This window comes from Vidua chalybeata, chromosome 4 (genome assembly GCF_026979565.1).
Source record: "Vidua chalybeata isolate OUT-0048 chromosome 4, bVidCha1 merged haplotype, whole genome shotgun sequence".
Classification (NCBI taxonomy): domain Eukaryota; kingdom Metazoa; phylum Chordata; class Aves; order Passeriformes; family Viduidae; genus Vidua; species Vidua chalybeata.
The window spans coordinates 68,882,978-68,898,638 of NC_071533.1; the positions used below are offsets into that span (position 1 = coordinate 68,882,978).

At 38.4% G+C, this 15,661-nt stretch overlaps 1 protein-coding gene across 18 annotated transcripts in view; it reads right to left on the reverse strand.

Moving 5' to 3' along the window:
• CTNNA2 (catenin alpha 2) overlaps positions 1 to 15,661 on the reverse strand; it is a 459,487-nt gene that overhangs the window by 40,952 nt on the left and 402,874 nt on the right. For all 18 annotated transcript variants that reach the window (XR_008430399.1, XR_008430402.1, XR_008430400.1 and 15 more), the window contains one exon: positions 4,843 to 4,994. Coding sequence is in view for 10 of the 18 variants with exons in the window: in XM_053940057.1 (XP_053796032.1) it covers positions 4,843 to 4,994 (152 nt within the window). In the remaining 8 variants the exon portion in view is untranslated. The remainder of the gene's footprint in view (positions 1 to 4,842; positions 4,995 to 15,661) is intronic.

Below are 15,661 nucleotides of genomic sequence, written 5' to 3' on the forward strand. Positions count from 1 at the left end.
GTATAAGTCACAAAATGGCATATATATGCAGATTTATAAATGCTATTTGTTTCATATTTCACCAACTCAAATGTACTTGATGAAGATCGAAACCCCACTTTGCTATGCACTTAAAAATTGTAAGATGCAATTACAAGAATTTTAGCACTGTGAACACCAAGTCAAGCTAACCTTGTAATGACAGCAAAGACTGAGGAGATGAAAAGACACTCCCCTATTTTTTACAATGAAAATTCCCTCTAATTCTAAAAGGCAAGGAGAAAAAAACCCCAGACTTTACAAAATGCTTTTAAATCCAACTCCATGCTATTCTGTACATTTGTTTTGGTACCACTGCAGCCTGAGTGACTCAGCTGCAAGCAGCACCTGAGTGCCTCAATCAGAGACCCTCTGTCACTGCGGGTCTTCAGTTGTTTGGTGATTTACAGTAAAATCTAACACTTCAAAATCAATCTGAGGAGCAGCAGGCACTCAATGGAAACACTGGACCCCATGACATACTTTGGAGATAGGATGTTTCAAAAGATGATGGGATTCTGCACCAAATCTGGTTTTACAGAGGACCTGAAATGTTGCAGCACTTTGGATTTCACCCCAGTGGCTGCCTCAGAAGTGATGGTGGCTAAACCTGACAAGTCTGGCAGAGGAGAAGAGCATTAATACACCCAAACAGTTGGGGCTGAGGACCTCACAGGTATTTTTGCTGAGGTCTTCTCCCAAGGAGAAGAAAAATCCCTTAATGACATAATAGAATAGAAATGGAGTTAATAATAGAATGAAATATCCTGAATTGTAAGGAGCTCACAAGGACCATCAAAGTCCAGCTCCTGATCCTGCACAGGACAGCCCCAAGAGTCACAACTTGTTCCTGAAATCATTATCCAAATGATTCCTAAATTCTGTCAGGCTTGGTTGGAGAGACTGGAATGGTTAATGGCTTAAACACTGTTAAAAAAGGACTTTGCCATTACGGCAAAATTGTATAAAGAAGCTGTGAGCACTGAAGCCCATTCAAATGTGTCTCTTGAAGGGACCTGGGCTGTGACTTAAGCCACCTGATGGGAACTTGAGCAAAGTTAAGGTGGTACTATGGTCCAGGTCTAAAGAGAGGTGTAAGGAGAGCTAAACAAGGCTGGGGGAGAAGAATCAGCTCTGGCTTGGTTTCATGGGGGGAAGAGAGATTTTGGGTGTGTGACAGAGGGAGTGAACACCCACCCTGCCTAACACAAACCGGCTCAGTTGTAAAACCCACCCACCCTCCCTGGGGCAGCCACATCCACGGGAGCAGCAGAGGAGGGGTCATAAACCATCATAAAACCATCCAAGACCCCCAAAACACCCCCAGACTCATTGCTGAGGCCCTGCAGCAGAGAACTGCACGTGATGCAAAGTGATGGCACAGACACAGAGTCTGCTGCAACAGACAGCTTCAAACTTGTCCCCCCAGGGGAGGCATCAGGCATTCCCAGCTGGCCCAAACACATTCACCCACTGAACTCTGTGTTTTGTGGGACCCTCACCACTGAGAAGACCTGAAGAGGATCAGTGAGATGCTGTCAGGATACACAGAGTGGTGATATTTTCTGCTTAATCTGTCTGTCACTCTCTCTCCCACCTTGCCCCTCTTTCTTTCTTTCTCTCTCTCTCTCTACCACACACAACTGTTAAATAAAATCGTTACTATCAACTTCAGCATATGGTCTCATTTACACCTTAACACAGGCAGAGGCATCTCTCTAACAATTTTAATAACCAGATCTTAACATCTGGTGCTGTGACCACTTCCCTGGGGACCTGTTGCAGTGCCCAACCACCCTCTGGGTGAAGAACCTTTTCCTGATATCCAACCTAAACCTCCCCTGACACAGCTCCAGCCATTCCCTTGGGTCCTAAGATGCCTCCAGAGAGCATCTCCAGGCATCCCCCACAAAGAATAAAATTCAGAGATGTTTAAAGTCTACTCTGTAACGTGAACTAAAACATGGGAAGAGGGACATTGGCTCCAACAGTGCACTCCTGATCCAAACAAATGTAACACTCAGGTTGATGTAGATGACTCTAAAGAAGAGGTTGCTAATGGCAAAGGTCATGTTTAAAACCAATAAGTTTTAATAAATTGGCCTTGGAGATGCATAAGAATGAGAAAAGGTGCCATTGTGAGTCCTCCTGACTGTAGAGGGGGTTTCTGGCCAATAACAGAGAATTTCATAAGCTGCTATGAAAACACAAAGTGCAATTTCATCCCTACACAGTAATAGGAAAGGTGTTGGAATGAAGTTATTATTTTCTATTTTATTTCTAGCCTCTATAATTATACTCCTAAATTCATTTATACTACTTCTTAACTTGTGGAATAGATATTTTTCTTCTGTATAGATAATAATAATAGTCCTCAATGAAAAAATGAGTCTTCTTTCTCCTCCAGAGGGACAATAAATTCTCCCCTTTGGAGGAAAAAAGAGAAGAACAGAGAGTATTCACCCTTTCCTTCTGCTTACTAAAATAATAATAGCAACCAAAAATAATTTAAAAAACAGCTTTATTTATTCTCTGGAATGAGAGGACTCATCTCAGACAAATTCAATCTTTCACGGCTTGCACACAAACAATCACTACCTGAAACTAATTGTGTCAGATGCTCTAAAAAGTTTGCAAGATTGGATTTTTTTCCTTTTTTTGCAATTTTGAAAAAGTTTTACCACCTGAATTAAAGGGTGCATAATATTTGATAGATTACTAGATTAAAATATTCTAAAGGCTTTTATAGCCTCACCCTTTAATTACACATCCCATTTCAGTGCGAGATGTTCAGATGGAAATGTTAAAGAGTATCTCAAAGTGAAACTAAACTTTTTTTCTACAGCAAATAAGGCTCTGATTCAGCAAACTCTGGTCTGTGTGAGTTTATATGTGGATTTTTCCAGTTAACTCACATGGATAATGAGTCCATTTATGTGCTTTAGTTCTCTGCCTGGGTAAGGAGTATTACATTGAGCTCCATAAATAAGTTAATTGAAGGCAAAAATAATTCTTCCTAATCTGGGCAAACAGAATTCATTAAGTCATATCATACAATGGGTGGAAAGTATAGTGATTTAATGGCAAAAGCAACTTGGGATTTTCATAAGGAGACTGAGAAGCCTGAATGCTGATCAGCTCTCCAGGTACACAGAAGAGTCAGGCAGTGACAAAGTGATCAGGCCTTCAAAATTCAAAATTTAAAATTAGAAACATCTCACCAGGATGGACATTTCATGGCAAACTCTTGGGGGTAACTGATGTATAGGGGGTTGCTGGAAGCTGGAACTCTGTGTAGGGGATTGGAAAACCTGGGTTTGTAGGAGATCCCACCTGATGATTGAGTCTATGCCACAATCACAGTTCAAAGTGACTAGAAAAGATTGAAGTGTGCTAAGCAGTTGTTCTTGTCCTAAGAAAAGTTTGGAAATTGTTGTTACAGACTAAGGAGCTGGACAATCAAAGGGAAAACAGAGATCCTCCACTATGCAGATCTTTCATTTCCCAGAATCATAGAATGCTGGAATGGTTTGAGTCAGCAGGGACCTTAAAGCTCATCCAGTCCCACCCCTGCCATGGGCAGGGACACCTCCCACTATCCCAGGTTGCTCCAGTCCCCATCCAAACTGGCCTTGGACACTTCAGGGATCCAGGGGCAACCACAGCTTCTCTGGGCACCCTGTGCCAGGGCCTGCCCACCGTCACAGGGAAGCAATTCAAGTAAAGATTTCCCTCCCCTTCCAGGAGAGCTGCCAATCCCCTAACACTGCAAACCCAGAGAACAGGATGGGTTTGCCCCAGCACAAGCCATGACTATAATTCAGGCCACCTGGGATGAGCGCTGGGTATGAGAATGGAATTTATCTTTGGCAGTTACAAAATTAAGCCTGTCAAAAGCTTTTCCTCTAAATGTTAATACACAATGACAGATTACTAAAATTGAGCTATTTTGGAGGGTTCCAACTGCCTGAAGTCTTACATCAGAGCTATAATACACTCACGACCACAAGTGCACATTACCTGTTTGCTCAAAGGGATCAGTTGATGCTTCAGCCCTGTTATTTGCCTCAAGTTTCCTCTGTGCTTTTCTCCATAGTTTACTTGTACATGGCTTTCATTAGGGCAGATTCAAGGTAATTTGGGTTTTGAATAAGAGTTTCAGTTGCTGAAGAGATGTCCAAACTGGGTTTGGTTTGCTGTATTTCTTTTTAAAATCTTTGCTGACTAAAGTGAAAAGCAATACACACCTACTATCACAATAAGGATGTTGTTCTGTGGTGTCTTTTATTTGTTTGTTTATTTTATTAAAAGATGTCTAAGCAAATTAAATCAACTGGTTAGTCAACACTGAAATGACACGTTTTTTACTTTGGTAAACATTCAAAACCATCCCTGCAGCAGCTGACTGGAACAGCAAGATAATTTATTCATTTAGATTTTTACCAGACCTACCTCGCATCCCAGGCAGCACACAGACATAGGGAAAAAACCCCAAATGAACAAAAAATCCATACAAACTTTGAAGAGCTTGCCAAATTAATGCCATTACTATGGAAACAGTAATGAAGTTTGCATCTATTGACAGTTGTGATCAAATCTTCTAGCTGATTAACATACTAATTGTGATTCATCCACTAAATAACCTCATCTCTTTATTTACTAATTCTTTTGTTGTTGTATGTACTTCTGTTTCATGCCTGCTTCAATGTCAATCTTTTCTGCCTTATTACAACACGAGGCTGATTCCAAGGAGCTTTTGCATCCCTCTTATCCATGACACCTCCCTGTAAATCCCAGCTTCCACTCCCCAGGTGCTTTACATACCCTGATCATCAGGACAGCTTTCCTGATGTCCCGGACCCCGTCGTAGACCAGGCGGGAGGCGTCGATGAACTCGTTCTCCTCGAAGGGCTGGGGCACGTTGGCACTCAGGGCTTCAATGGCCACCTCCACTTGCTCAGCAAAACGTGGCATCACTGGGTTAAACACAAGGAGAGGCAGCAGGATTAGATCAGTGCTCTCTCCTGAACACTTTCCTGCTGCTCTGGGGCATGGGTAGTTTCCAGGAGGCACGGCACGTGCTGTCCTGGAAATTCCCAGGCACAGGGAGGCTCATGGATGGGTTTGTACCCACCCTGCACATGGACAGCTCTGGCACTTTATCTAACAGCATGGAAATAACCACCTCTATATCCTCTCCTCCAACTGTGCAAAAAAGAATAGAAAACTTCCTTCAAAAACTGTGATTTACTAACTTTTAAAAGGCTGCAAGATACCTGAGCAGGCAGTAAAGTTCATTTAAGAACTTTACAACCTGTAATGAGCGCAGCAAATATTTGTATCAAGTGATCAAAGCAAATTGTAGCCATTATGCCTGATAATTTACATAATTTACACCCCAGCTCATACTAAATAATAATAATTTTATGAGGGAAAAAATGCAAAATCAAGGGTATACTTTTGTGAAGACACCTAAATGAATCTTCCGTTTCTTCACTATCACCATGTTTATAACACAAGACATAGCCATAGATAATGGTTAAAAATATTACAACCTGTGGTACGAACTTATTTAATACACAATCTAAAGCTATTATTTACTTTTGTAAATGGTTTCAGGGCATTGCTTGAAGTAGCAAGAGACTTTTCTTCAAATTTCATGGAGGATTCCTTTGAAGGTATAATCACTTCCTGCACATCATGTTTGCAGGAGAATAACACTTCAAACCAGTCCTCTAACAACTGAAACCCAAATCCTACAAACACGAACATCAGGTCCCACTGATTATACTGCACCTACATTCCTGTACTTGTTTACTCCTCTTCATAATTTTAACATTAATATTGGAGGACTGTGCTCATCGAGGACAAATATAAAACATGTTTCATTAGAAACCTGGGGAAAAAGATGCAGTTGGATTAATTCTTAAAGATTTAAGGAACTAGGGTCAAGTTTAAGTTTATGGATAGCCATCTTTTCATCATATCCACATCACTTTTATTCTAGCATTTAGGTATCCAGATCATGTATCACTGACTTTACTATTTTGGCAATATAATTAGAAGAGCAGGAAATGATGATTCCCACAACAGTTATTGCCTTTTTTTGTTGTTGTTGTTGTTAAAATATTACCTTTTTTGCCCATCTTTTCCCTAAACCCTATTTTTAATACACTTATTGGTAACTTGAACCCAATTGATGAATACAAAGAGGAACTTCCAGTGTTATTTTCATCAAGAGCAATGATATTCTTTCCCAGGGACTTCTACTGTGTTAGGAAACCACATTTCCTTCTTGACTGAAAGTTCTTAAATTTATTTTACAGTATCTGACTTAAAGTAAAACCACAAAAAAACCCCATGATTTAAGAACAGTTTACATTTTGAAGAAGTGGCAGCAACCACGAGCTCAAACTTTCTGTTTCTGGCATTTAAATATTATGCATTGGATGCAAATGAGGAAACCTTTAAAGGGATATAGTGATTCAAATCTAGTCTATACATCACTATATATATATATATTTATATTTATATTTATGTTCATATAGACAGATGAAAGAACAGATTTGTATTTTCCATGCAGATAATGTTCAGTAAGTTCCTGGGATACACTGAAGAAACAGGAAAAAAGTGACAGCAACAACAGACTTTAAAAAAGTAAACATTAACAAAACATTGCCAGGCAGAGGGGAAATATTTTAATTAGAAAAGGAGTTTGAGAGAGATGGAAGTTTTGGAAAGAGTATTTAATAAATGCATATATCAAATTATCTTAATTAATCGAACACTTGAAAGTGTAGTAGGAGACTAATATGATTGCATAAGGAAGTCTCAAGCCTGAATATCAAAAAGCAATCATTAAAAATATAATGTAAACAAGTAAACCTAAAGAATAAAAGAGAAATTATTTTGGGTTGTTGGGATAAAACAAGTAATACTAGAGATGCAATAATGACAACAATAAAAAGAAAAGGAGGTAAAGAACCCTAATATTTAGGGTTAAATTAAATTTAACCTTAAATTTCTGTTCAAAATTTCTTAACTAGCAGAGGAGGTCAGTTATTTGATATAATTAATAGTAGGTGCAACAGGCCTGAATTAGGAATGGGCAGTTTGAAGAACATCTACATAAGCATAAGGAAATTTATTTTTTACATATGTGTTCAAGTTAACAAGAGTATAGTAAAATTTACCCAGTAGTTCTTAAAAAAAAATCAAAGCAATTTCTGAACCAATTTTGGAGAACTCAGGAAAAACATTAATGGTGAAAATTCCAGGGATTTTGGAAAAAAAAAAAAAAAAAAAAAAAAAAAGAAGCACTTGTCTATTTTAGATAAAGGTATATAATCCTTATATAAATGTTCATGTAAAGGTAGAGAAGGAAGGAAGATTTATACAATATTCAACATAATTTCAGTATCCAGAAATAAAATGAAACATGACGTGGCATAATTAATGTTTAATTATCTGTAAATAACCAGCAGATGCTGGACAGGCCACAGATTTGTGGAAATAAGTTGCACCAAGCTTTTACAATATTTCCCTTGACAGGGCAGTGATGGAGGGGATCAGACACGACACAGCTGGACTTGTCATGGGCACGTGTGACATTCTTAGAACAAAACGAGGGAAATTTAAATTTAATGGTTGTAAGGTGGAAAGTTACACTTCATTCCTATTGCTGAACTCAAGGTATTCATTCCTGACCACATTTAACCTCCACTGGGTGTGGAAGCTTCTCTGACCAGTTCTGATTTTGCAGACCTGGCTATAATTTAGTCCTTCATTTACAATACCACACGTGAACATTATCTGCTGTTTCAAAATGGGAATAGATACTAAACTGCTTTGTGAATTGCTTGCTTGACAATTGTATTTTTACATCAGTGCTCAGTTTTGATTGGACAGCAAGAAAAAACCACCTTTAATAGGAGGCCATTACTTATTGCTTCTCGAAGCATATGTTGTCATTTAAAGCAGTGAAGTTTTTGAAAATTGAAAACTGAGTTGAGAAATGTATTTTTCTCCAGTTTAGGTTATTGAGCTCTATGAAGAAAAACCTCCAATCTTTTTTCTCTATTATTTACCACACAAAGAAGGATATTTGTGTGCCAAAGGTGAAAGAACCACAAGTAAAATTCAGGCAAAGGCATGCATTGAATCTGGAGTTAAAACGTGTAAATGCATCAGATTCATTTATTATGCACAGAGAAATTGGCTATAAATTTTAGATTCAGAAGCAAATCAATACTTCTGGAGAAAAATTAAATATTGGTTTCTTAGTTTGAGCTGTGGCCTTGAAAACATCACACATATGCTTAGACTGAAAAATGTGGTCCATTAAAATCTCTCAGCCTAACTACATGAATTAATTAGGCACCTGCATAAATGTTGACAGAATCAGGTCCCAAGTTAATAGCAACACTTCTAATTCACTGACTTTGTCATTCCAACAAAATAAAGATTTGAAAGCCTTTCTGTGGATGAGTTTCCAATGGCACTGAAAGTAAGCCCAATGCCAACAAAATCTAGGTTGAATGGCTGCTGGAGAAAAATTTGGAACCAGAAAAGTTGAAATTACTTCCATTTTATCAACTTATTAATTCTTTTGAATTATGCTTTTTTTTTTTTTTTTTTTTTTTTGGCTGATGCATAATAGAAATCCAGCTTATCACTATGTGTGAATTCATGCCTTCATCAAACTTGTATTTTGTTGGTGAACCCCTCTGTTCCACAAAGAAAATATTTTCTCTAAAGCTCTTCTTGTTTTTCTCCCACCCACCCATATCTCCTACATATTAAAATTATCAAGTAATTATCTGCTTCCTAAAAATATATCCCCTGTTGACTTTTTCTCTTATGGCAATCAGTTTGTACTGCGATTTTGGTATTTAGAAACATCACTGCAATTTTTGTTTAGTGACATGGGAACAATAAGATCCCAGAAAGACAGAGAAATGCTAGGTTACATAATAAAATTATTGAGATAGAAATTAAAAAATGTTTGGGCGTTCTTGTTCGTAGCATTAGAACAAAACGTTTCATTAATATGCAAGATTAAATGACTGCCTTGCTGATTTATTGCACTTTTATGACCTTATTATTTAGGAACTTGAATTCCTCAGAATCTTAAGTAGATGTGAATGTTCAGAAATGTGTAAAGGGATAATTAAGACACAAAAAAAGCAATAAAGGTCAAGGACCCTTCAGGTGCATGGGTTTCTAATTTTTAGTAGCATCAATGGGAGTGAGGAAATTTGTCTGGCTTTGTCTCACATCATACAACTGGAAGTTTAAATCTCTTTCCTTATACCAGGCAGAGAACAGTAGATGCTTCCATGAGACAATTAATCACACCTACCCTACTTTAAAGACTCAGGTTCAGCTGGATAAAATTCTGATTTTCCTCTGCCCACTGAACAGAGAGGGAGGTGTTTGGCTTAGACCTGATGTCTGCTTTAGACAACCAAGTTTAGGCACAAATCAACCCCATTTGTGCACCAAATCCTGGCACACTTTTGGCTCTGAATCAGGCTGAGCACAATGTGGCTCCTTTCCATCCCAATCTCACTATAACTGAAGGATTCCCAGGGGTCTCATCTTTGGGGCATTTTTTTGGCCAGAAAACAATTTTTGAAAAGCACCAGCAGAGCTATTTCTTAGAGTTTGATTTTGAAAAGACGAGCACCTACTTGACTCTTTTTAGAATCCAGGGATTTGGATCCAAGGGAAGCGCCATTCTCAAAGACCAGAGGTTGTTCCCTAGAGCCAGACTGTCCTCAGACAAATCTCATATTTGAGCAGCAGAGAAGTGGCTGCTCTCCTGTACCCACTGCACCCAGCGGTGCCCTCTGGCTGGCCCTCATACCTCTCTATTTTTTTAAGCATTTGTATCCATCCTTAAGAAAACTGATTTTCCCTATGCCATGTTGATAGAGACACATCATTTAAGGTGCCAATCACCTTATCTAAGTAGCCCTTAAATGTCTTTAAAAATCTGGTCACTTGTGGGTAAGATTATTTAAGAATGAAAGGTTTGGGCTACTACACTGCTAGAAGTTTCAGGGTCTCTGAAAATGTTTGTGCTTCTCCTAAACATCATACCTGTTAGTGTCACATAAATCAAGAAAATTATCTAGAATGACAGGCAGGAGTGTAAACTAAAAGTTATCAGGGGAGACTAAAAAGAAAAAAATATGAATGATCCATTACACTACCAAAAAAAAAATGCTCTCTTAGAAAAAAAAGCTCAGCCATTATCCAGATTTAAGAGGTTTTAGTATTAAACATTCACAAAGTTACAGCTTAAAAATTTCAGGGCTCTGGATGAAATTTCTTCTGTTGGTTTTTGTGTTTGGGTGGCTTGTTTTTTGTCTTCTTTTTGTTTTAATTTTTTAATTTACTTAACTGAAGAAAGAATGCAGTCTACTGGGAAGTTCAAGTATTTAAAACAGATATTTAAAAGATCATCCCTAAGGGATATCTGACATCCTCTGTCAAAGACAGCACAGTTTCTCTGTTTCGTTTGACAGATGAATAAGGAATGAAATACGATACTTTATTCAGCTCAAAGTGTTTGTCAAAGTCTGTTTCTAAAAGAACTGTACATTCCTTATCAGAAGATTCTAAATACTTCACAGAATGTTTTTAAGTCCTGGTCTCATATCATATAATTTACATTTCAGTCATGAGTATTATATTGCTAATTGAAAAGAAAAAGCTTTATAAAAGTCTACTGGAACATTACATAACATATCAATGTTTGGGTTGGAAAAGATCCCTTAGAGCATGGAGTCCAACCCTTAACCCAGCACTGCCAAGGCCACCACTGACCCATGTCCCCAAGTGCCACATCCACATGGCTTTTAAATCCCTCCAGGGATGGAGACTCCAAACTGGGCAGCTGTGCCAGGGCTGGACAAGCCTTTGGTTGAAGAAAACTTTCCCTAATATCCAATCTACACTTGCTGTAGCACAGCTTCAGGCCGTTCCCTCTCCTCCTGTCCCTGTTCCCTGGGAGCAGAGCCCCCTGGCTGTCCCCTCCTGTCAGGAGTTGTGCAGAGCCACAAGGTCCCCCCTGATCCCCTTTTCTCCAGGCTGAGCCCCTTTCTAGCTCCCTCAGCTGCTCCTGGGGCTCCAGACCCTTTCCCAGCCCTGTTTTGGGTATCAAACTCTCTGTGTCTCACACTGATGAAATGGTTAAAAGTCAGCTGTAAAATAATGAATATCAGCTGTATGTCAGCTGAAAAATAATGAATAATGAGACCCTGTAGCAGTCTGCAGTGAACACAAGACTTTCAGGAAGAATCAGCCTTCACTGCCAAACACTGATTTAGCCACGGCCCATAAAAACAAAGTTCTCAGGCTTCTTTGAATTTATGGCCAAGTCCTGACCCTTTGGCCCACCTGTATTAAGTCTTCTGGCACTTCCCAGAAGGCTCCAACTTTATCTTTGGGTTTATGCAACCCAGCAGATTGTCGTGGGAATGGAATAAATGGATTTGCTCATGTGCAGCCCAGGTGAGATGGACAGTACAGAAATCAATGGCACGTCTGGAGCTATGGTACCACGTGTTGGGAGACCGGGACACACACACTAGAGGGAAAAACTCACCTTCAAACTTTGTCCTGACTGAACTGCCATTGACAGAAAAGGTAAATGTCGGGGCAGAAGCCAGGTAAGAGCTGTTTGCATCCTGGCCAGCACAGGAGGCCACTGATTAAGGACAGGTCCATCCCAAAGTGGACAGAGGAGGATAACAGATGTCAGCTGCAGGGACATTTGTGTCTCACCACTCTCCCCTCTACCTGTGCAAGACTACACACAGTGAGCACCCCCAAAATATTACTCCTGCTAAACAGAACACCCTTCAGGTTATTATTTCAAATGAAAGCAAACTTCAGAAAATTCCCTCAAGAAAGCAGTCTCATGCTGTTGGCCACCAAGTAGGTTATGTAAAAAGCAAACCGCCCTTCCTGGCTTAGCTAGAAGTTTGTGTATATCAATATGTAGGTGTGTGTAGGCAAGGGGATGCAAGGAATACCAGTGCTTTTATTTTAAAACATTATTGTACAATTCACACTTGTATTCACAAAGCATTCTGTTGGAGTTGGTGGATAGATATTGACTACATTTCTCTGCCTATATTTTCTAGACCTGGTAGATTTCTTCCTACTTCCAACACCACCCTCCTAATTAAAAAAAAAAAAACAAAAAACAAAAAACCAGGCTTTTAAGAGCACGAAATGTTTTTGAGAACAGATTTGAACAGTGACTAAATAATACTGGTTTATGAAAATGGGCATTTTTAATTTATTAACCCACTAGTCATCATACAAGGTGTCTGGCACATCCAAAATAGATAACCCTGTGTTCTTTTAAACTCTCACTGAGTTAATTCACAGCTAAATCTTGAATTTTCTTTTATTATATAATCCTTATCTTCTTCTTCCATTTCTGGAAGATCTTTAGGTTGTGCAGAACAAAGTGGAAATATCTCTTTGGGGTATTCAGTGAATATCCTCCTATAAGCACAGCCTAACACCTTCAGCACCCATGTGAGGCTGTTGAGCATGGAAAAAATACGATTTCTCAGCTGCCCATTACAATGCCACTGTTTTTCTGAGACAATTAATTCACTCAGAACCTTCCTGTCCATGCAGATAATATAGATTTAATTGTTCCATTTACCTAGTGAAATGAAATAAAAATATCTTTTAGTCTTGTCTTTCTCTCCCAACCAGCCCAAACAGCACTTTCCTTTTGGCAAATTTTGCTGCTGCCTATCCCCCTGTTAATGAATGCATTGTACACCAACCACGGTGCTGGCCCTGAAGTGTCACAAGATTTCCCTTTCTGCTTGCTGAGAAATGATCACTTGTGCCTTGTCACCAGCTCTTAATCCATCAAAGGCCTTAACACTCACCCCATGGTTACCTGTTTGCAAAACAGCTGTGGGTGCAGCATGTTAGGAAAAGCCTTTGAAAATCTAGATCAATTACCTTATATTCTCCTTCAGCACTCTATTCCATTTTTAAAAGTGGAGAAAAAAGAACTAGGATTTCAGATTTGAGATACACTGCTGATTTATTAATCTCTTATGTCTCATTTAATTGCTTTGTAATGCATTTTATATGATTTCTTAGTGTATTCCCCTCTATATTGATCAGTGTTTCTCTGGTTAAAAATTCTTTGGATCAAACCAGGCAGTAGTGGAACACAATCGAACACAATCTTGGGTGCTCTCTGGTCCTTTTGTAAAATACCTTTAATACCTTTTCTTTAATAATGCATTACTTTTTTTTTTTTTTTTTTGTTGACACTTTGACCTTTAGATTTCAGTTTTGCAAAACTTTAAAGAAAATTCTACAGTACTTTGCAGAATAAAAGTCATAATTTGATCAGAACTCCTGGATAAATGATCTCATGTACTCAGGATGATGGTACCCATAAGTTTTACTATAACTACCTGAACTCCCATAAAACATGAATTTAACATCATTTATTTTTTAAATAGGCTCCATTTCACATCTTTTAGCTCTCCCTCAGATTCAATATAGGTTTTTTTTTTTGATTACAGCTATGCTTAAATTCATCTTCTTGCTTCTACATTTTGTTTCCTTTCATATCACTGCTGAAAAATCCATCTTTCCCCCATTTTAGTATTAGCTTTGATAACATCATTGAGCTGCCTTTTGCTAGTGATAAATATCTTTAAAGTTTGCCCTACTCACACTGATAAAACTCTCACAGGCTTATTGCTGAATTGCCAGTAGTGCTGATTTTCAACTTTAGTGCATTCTGATAAAGACAAAATAAAACAAATTGTGTCAAAACAGAAGCCGGAGTGACCTACTTAAAACCAGTGAGTTACAAAGATACTGGGATATTTTTAAAACATGCTGAAAGCTGAAACTCCAGTTTCTGGTGTGAATCAGACAATTTCAAATTTCCAGTGTCCTTCACAAGAGTAACCCAAGTATTTTGGTACTTGCTGTTCCAGGATGGATTCCAGACAGCCCAGTGCAAACTGGAGCAAAAAAAAATAAAAAAAAAAAGGGAAGTTTTCACAGTCTTTCCCAGGCAGTTCTGGTCTTACTTGTTCTACTCTTATCCCTTTCATTTCCCATTCCCTTCTTTTCATCACAACCCTGCAATGTCTACTCCAGTTTTCCCAGCTTAAATCCAACCCTCTTGACCTTTAAAGAATGCCACAGCTTTTTCTCCTTCCTGAACCTCAAAAATCTCGGAAAGTAGGATCTGGCCTCATTGCCTGTTCCTTGATTTCTTTCTTGGGACATTTCTTTTTGTTTGTTTAGAAGCACAGGCTTCTTGCCTTCAGTTTTTACAGTTTTTGAAGTAACTGCTGAGTACACTTCAGCCTCCTCCTCGGTGAAGGCAATGGGAAAGTCTCAGCTGGCCTTGGTCTCTCTGGGTACTGAGCAGGATGAGGGACCTCAATATTCAAACCAATTCTGCTCTGTTTCCTCTTACTTCCTTCCCTTTCCTTTTGCCTTTGTCCTTGCTTTTAACTTTTTCTTTCTTCTCTTTTCCTTTCCACCCTTCTCTCCTTTCTTCCCCCCGCCATGGACAACTTGTAACAGGATGATTTCACAGCTTTCCACAAATCTGAATACCAATATAACACTTAACAGAGGCACCCTAAAAAAACTCAACCAAACAAACAAAACAAAACAAAACAAAAAAACCCAAAAACAAAACAAAAACAAAACAAAACAAAACAAAAAAACCCAACCAAACAAAATAAAAAAACCAAACAAAAACCAAAACAAAACAAAACAAAAAAAACCAAAAAAACCAAAAAAACCCCACAAAGAAACAACCAGAAACCACCAACCAACAAAACCAAACAATCAGCAAAAAAAAATTGAACCTTGAAGCTCTGGTTTACTCCTGCATGAGTAACATCCACCAAAATCAATGAGTTTGGTGTTTGTTCCCAGCGAGCCCCATCAACTCTGTGGTTTTATAGGTTTCATCTTGGATTTATAAGAAAATCAGCAAGCAAGAGCTAAGTTTTGTGACGGTTTTTAAAGGAAAATGAAAGTACTCTATTTAAAAAGGACTTTAACCAGTCTGTCACTCCCTAAAACTGCTGCCAGAGAAATGAATCCAGCCTTTATCAAATACTTGGCTTTAAAGGCAGTTTGTTAGACAAGCACAGGTAACAATGCACTGAAACACTAAAAACCCCACCCCATATATTCCAGTGGCTATAAATTAAAACAACAAACAAAATTTGGAGGTGAGACTGGTTATTGAAACAATGATTGCATTTTCCCTTTCTCAGAAACTATCAACATCATTTTCATGAGAAATTAATTTTCTCCCCCCTAAAAAAAACAAAACAAAACAAAACCATTAGCGAGGTGCTTGTCTTTACATAACACTGTACCCATATTTCTCCACTGTGGATCCAACCCAATACTCACAGACCACGGTGAAATCTCTGGAAAAAAAGGCTTAAGAGAGGTTTTCCAAGTTGACAATTAAAAACAAATAATAATTATACGAAAAAGGCAATCTGCTTATTTCTTTTCCATCATCATTTAACTGAATTTTTCCCATCTTCCAAAAGCATTTAATATAAAATTAAATTAAGGTCAGTTAAAAACAAAACAA